The 4,050-nt window shown below is 42.3% G+C and overlaps 1 protein-coding gene across 1 annotated transcript; it reads right to left on the bottom strand.

Annotated features, from left to right (window-relative positions):
• Positions 1-337: 337 nt before the first annotated feature.
• On the bottom strand, positions 338-2,296 carry LOC119325261 (F-box protein At5g65850-like). Its single transcript, XM_037599000.1, has 2 exons — positions 2,137-2,296; positions 338-1,917 (listed from the first exon to the last, which is right to left on the bottom strand). Exon 2 carries the CDS (start codon positions 1,829-1,831, stop codon positions 545-547), a length of 1,287 nt encoding a protein of 428 aa, XP_037454897.1. The 5' UTR covers positions 1,832-1,917; positions 2,137-2,296; the 3' UTR covers positions 338-544.
• Between the last annotated feature and the right edge of the window lie 1,754 nt (positions 2,297-4,050).

The following is a 4,050-nucleotide window of genomic DNA, read 5'->3' as shown; positions in this document are numbered from 1 at the left end:
TGACATTTGGATTAACTTTTATATCTGAACCAACCCCTTGCCTGTTCGCTAGCTAAGGAGCCTACTTTTGACCCTCTATTTCAAATTGACTTGGCAAGAATTATTAAAGGCAGCAAACAGCAAAAGATTAGTCTACGTTGGCCAGTACTACGTACAGACTATGTTGATTAGTCTATGTTGGCCAGTACTACGTACAGACTACGCTTCTTAATATATCATATGTGCTAGTGTCATTAGTTGTACATCACTACAAACTATGGCTCTTAATATAAAATATGTAATGTTCGCCAAATATATACACGCAAAAATATGTACTAGTGTCATTTGTTATATCTTTACAAAATTATCACGTGCGCCTTGAGAAACAGAGCACCAGGGAATCAGATGACACAATACACCGAAATCGGGGAGTTTTCAGTATTCAGACAGTGTTAGTTAGCACAATGGGAACAAAAGAAAAATATAGAAGACCTTTGTAACATCACTCCTGGACTAGGCTTGATTCCTTCCAGCACTATTACTCGCCGAAATGAAGGCATACAGATTATCTCCATCTTGATTTTCCAACAATTGCTAGCAATTTTGACCGCCACGTCCGCCGATCAATCCTTTTCGTTTCCAGCAAATGTGGCTTAGGTAAAGGCACATAAGCTGGAAGCCTTGAGTAGCACGCCACATAGTGGAAGAACTTCTCATAGACATGCTCATGATCTTGTTCAATTTCATCGAGTTCATGAAGTTCCCCATTGCTCATGGCGTATGAACGGATCGTGTTCGCCCAACAGTCCAACAGGAAGATAACTTCTCTCTCCAAGTCAATAGCAGTAATCTCATACGCGCAATTCCAGCACTGTTGAGAAGAGTCATAGTGAGCAAGGTCGTCCCGTCCAAATGCATCCCTCATACTAAGACGATACTTCACAGTCCACTTGTAAGGCCCAGAAACATCAAGACTCCAGATCTGGACTGCAAGCCCATCCTCCTCTGGCAATGCATAGTAAATGGCCCCCCGAGATTTGCCAAAGTAACCGCGGGTGTACATACCCACAGGAAGGCCATTCGGAGGCTCAATAGAATGGTCACGAGGCAACTTAATAGTTCGACGATTAGGCGGTATGCGAGAACTCATTGCCTCAAAACCGTTCAGTACCAGTATCCTCTCCACTGAGTTCTGTCGCAGACTAAACAGATACAATGAACCATCTATGAACAAGTGTGGGTAACCAATAATAGTGCGTATCCCGGAATTCCACCATGCATCATATACGAGCCATGTTGAAAGGTCAGACGAAAACACCTCAAGTCCACTAAAGAATGAAGATAAAGGATTCCGTCTAAAGTTGAAGACGTAGAACTGCCGGGAACATGACGGGTTGAAAGCCAACATAGCTTCACAAACATCGTGTTCTTGGTAAGGACGAGTATCAGGAAGCCTCGTCCACTCTTGTGTTGCCGGGTTGCACATAATGAAGTGGCAAGTAATTGTACGCCTGCTCCAATCCATGCTCCTATGCATGCAGAGCACTAGGCCATTGCAGCAATCCATAAGCTCCAGTTGCAGATGGTGTGGCAAGAAACTAAGTGCTCCATCAATTTTCTCAACGTTTTGGGGCTGGCTAAGAAGCTTGGTAGCCTTCTTATCAAAGTCTTGGTACTGGCAGAAAATACCAATGGGGATTTTCGGCAGCTTCTTGCGGTAGTTTGGATCAGAGGAGAAGGCAAGCCAGGGTTTGCAGACACATTTGAAGCGGCAAAAAGACTTGAGCGGCAGCCGGGAGAGGATTTCCACAACTAGATCATCAGGTAGCACACTGACATCTGTATGGTCCATTTCTATTATGGCAGTAGTAGTTCACTGGAAGTGTCTGAAGTGGTAATATCAGAAACAACTTTCTTTGAATTTGGAAAGAAAGAGACCTGTAATGGAATTCTATAATATGATCAAACAAATCAAATTTATAAGGGGAAGAAAAAGATAAATAGACATTTGAGAAGTACACATGCAACTTAGGAAGAAAGACAATGCATTTGATGTCGCTGGTTGAGGTTAATTTTAGTAGGTGAATCTATGTTGTAGTAAGTAAGAACCTCCATCCGCTTGACTAAGCAAAGGGTGCAAGGAACGAAATTACGTACCTTAACTAATCGATGCAGCCCCTGCAGCTGACCACTCAGTTCACCAGAGAAGCTGAACCAAGGCGTACCCAAGTGCAGGGAAGCGGTATGGATGGGTATGGATGGGTAGGCGAGGAGTGACTGGTGTACCCAAGACACATTTGAAGCAGAAGGTGAAGGTAGAGAGTAGCGGCTTTCCTGATAGGGGGAGGTGCGCATAGTAGGAAGAACAAATTTAAAGGTGGTGGTACGCGTAGTAGGAATAACAGATTTAAAGAACTTCTTGGGATTTGGTGGTACGCGTAGTAGGAAAAGCAGATTTGAGAACTTCTTGGAAGGTGGTTGTACGCGTAGTTGGAAGAACAGATTTAAGAATTTGTTCTACGGTAGTGGTACGCGTATTAGGAACAGATTTAAGAATTCGTAATGTACTGGTAGGCTGGTAGGTGGCAAAGGCAAATGAAAAGGGAAAGCAGGAAAAGGCTAAGGGAAAGCAGACCAAAGCTAACCAAACTATAATGATCACCATTAGTGAGGAACTTTCAGCGAGGGTTCCCTTTTATCAGTTAGCTAACGTGTACAGATTATTCTATTGATACACACCCGTCCATGTATGAGATGGTTCCCTTTTTGACATGATAACTTATGCCAAATGGAGAACAGGATGGATCCTTCAGGTAAAGGTGTCAATTTGGTTCCTACTCAGCCACTCGGGCGTTATTGTAGTTTGTTCAACTAGCACATAGGCCCGTGCGTTGCGACAGGGGAAGCAAATCCTCGCATTCTCCAAGCAACCCACCTGTCTTACCACTCTCTTCGCCATCATGGTCATATTGTCCACCTATTCACGACAAACGTGATAAAATTCAACACGATGGGGTTGGTATCACACCGTCGCATGCTGCTTTCGCAAGCCCCTCTAGTTGCAATAGATTTTTTTTCCCACACTCTCCTTCTAAAAAACAGAATACATGTAAACTGATAAATATCTACCTAATAGTTTGTTGCAATTAACAAGCCAAATTATGTGGCCTATGCTACCTAAATTTTGGCTATATTAAGAAATATTTTTAAGCTAGCAAAATTTTGATTAGATGTTAACACTGAGATAGAAAGTTTGGGATTGAGACACATATTATTCAGTACACCAATATATTCAGAGTGGTGGTGGAAAGAAGAAAAAATATATAGAAGTATTCTTTAAAAAGAACTACACGGTTAACACCAAAATCCATTTTAGCAATGAAATTAGAAATATGAATATGAGTAAGGGGCATCATACTGAATACAGTACAGATTCTATCACATATACAGTGAGAGCTTAAAAAATCATAGTAGAGTCCACCTCTGATTATTTAACTTTCTGTTAGCTATTTGATCCTAGTGTAACACATGGCTGCAACTTGAATAATCACACAAACACTAAACCATATGTTGTGAGCTGATAAGCAAAAGCAGAATCAAGATGCTCACATGGATGTCCAAAAGTGAAACACAGACCACCAATCTTTTTCACCAATTCAGCTATTGTCAGGGGTGTTTGTAACCATATTGAAAGAAAACATTCACGGCATAAGCAATATCCACTGGACTGTTATGTAGGCCCATACTCCCACGCATTATACACAACCACCAATAACAACGTGCATAGACTTAAAGCTGGTCATTATTTTGTCTGTGAAATTGAGGATTAGAAAGGCTGCCCCTCCTTCCTTATTTCTCTATACGTCGGTTGAAATCATCTTATTCCTTCCTTGCTTACTGCTCATTCATTTGGACTGCTTTGGACGGGGCTTGCCTGCTCCCGTCCCGTGCTCCCATCGGTGCTCCCGAAACGTTAAACTCCATCGAACGGCTGGGCCAATTTCCCTTCCCCACGTCCCTTTTCTGGCGCAAAAAACAAGGAAACAACCACGTATTCCGTATTTTACTCTC

This window comes from Triticum dicoccoides, chromosome 6B (assembly GCF_002162155.2).
Source record: "Triticum dicoccoides isolate Atlit2015 ecotype Zavitan chromosome 6B, WEW_v2.0, whole genome shotgun sequence".
NCBI classification, from domain to species: domain Eukaryota; kingdom Viridiplantae; phylum Streptophyta; class Magnoliopsida; order Poales; family Poaceae; genus Triticum; species Triticum dicoccoides.
This window is presented reverse-complemented; position numbering and strand designations above follow the sequence as displayed.